We start from the raw sequence: 891 nt of genomic DNA on the forward strand, positions 1-891 counted from the left end.
TGCTCAAATTCAAGCAAAGCACAACACTTTCAAAATTCAAAGAGAGAATCTATACCCACTAATAGTAAGGATTCAAATTCGCCGAAATTAACAACATCCTTATCGAATGAAACATTCTATTCAGAGAACCGCAGTGAAATAAGTCCTCCTGATCCATTTCAGTCTTCACAAAAGGGAGTTCCCTCCAAACTGTCCTCAACCAATTCTAATCAACAAGAAAAAGATTCTTCACCACTTAGTAAGGAAACTTTTACTCCAGTAGTTGCTTTTAGTCCAATTCTTACTGATATTGAAGATGATTCAAAGGCAATTTACATGCATCCATATCATGGAAGCTTGCCTCCCCTTAGTCCAAGCAATTCAACATGCTCTTCAAAGACCTCTTCAAGCAATTGCAGCACTCTTTCATCTCCTAAAGAGAAGATCACATCCCCATCTCATTCATCATCGTACATTACTGCATCTGCTACATACTCATCTTCACCATCACCATCATCAACAACATCAGGAGTTGCAACTAGCTCTTCTCCAACTACACTCATCCAACCATCGTCAACAGCATCTGTTAATGCATCTACATCTAACACAACACCAGAAACAATAACATCCACCCCAATAATCTCAAAAGAAACACCCAAACCAACCATTGAGATCAGTAAAGTGTCGAATACTGCTCCGACTACATCTTCGCCAATTTCCAAAGATAAATTAAAGAGAGCTAGACCTCTTTCTGCAACCAAAAATCCACTGGTTCAATCTCTGACATTGGAAAAATTTAAAGACGATTTAGCTATTGGAAGAAAATCGAAATCAAATATCATTTCAGATAATTCAGTCAAAGTACCTTACAGCTCTTCACTAACTAGATCAGGGAAGAACCATTAAATCACA

The 891-nt window shown here is 37.8% G+C and overlaps 1 protein-coding gene across 1 annotated transcript; it reads left to right on the top strand.

The window, feature by feature from the left end:
- Window positions 1–315: 315 nt before the first annotated feature.
- NAEGRDRAFT_76360 (uncharacterized protein) lies at window positions 316–885 on the top strand (the record flags this gene model as incomplete). The annotated part of the gene is made up of 1 exon (XM_002668676.1): window positions 316–885. One exon carries the CDS (start codon window positions 316–318, stop codon window positions 883–885), a length of 570 nt encoding a protein of 189 aa, XP_002668722.1.
- Between the last annotated feature and the right edge of the window lie 6 nt (window positions 886–891).

Source organism: Naegleria gruberi (assembly GCF_000004985.1).
Source record: "Naegleria gruberi genomic scaffold NAEGRscaffold_122, whole genome shotgun sequence".
Taxonomy (NCBI): domain Eukaryota; phylum Heterolobosea; class Eutetramitea; order Acrasida; family Naegleriidae; genus Naegleria; species Naegleria gruberi.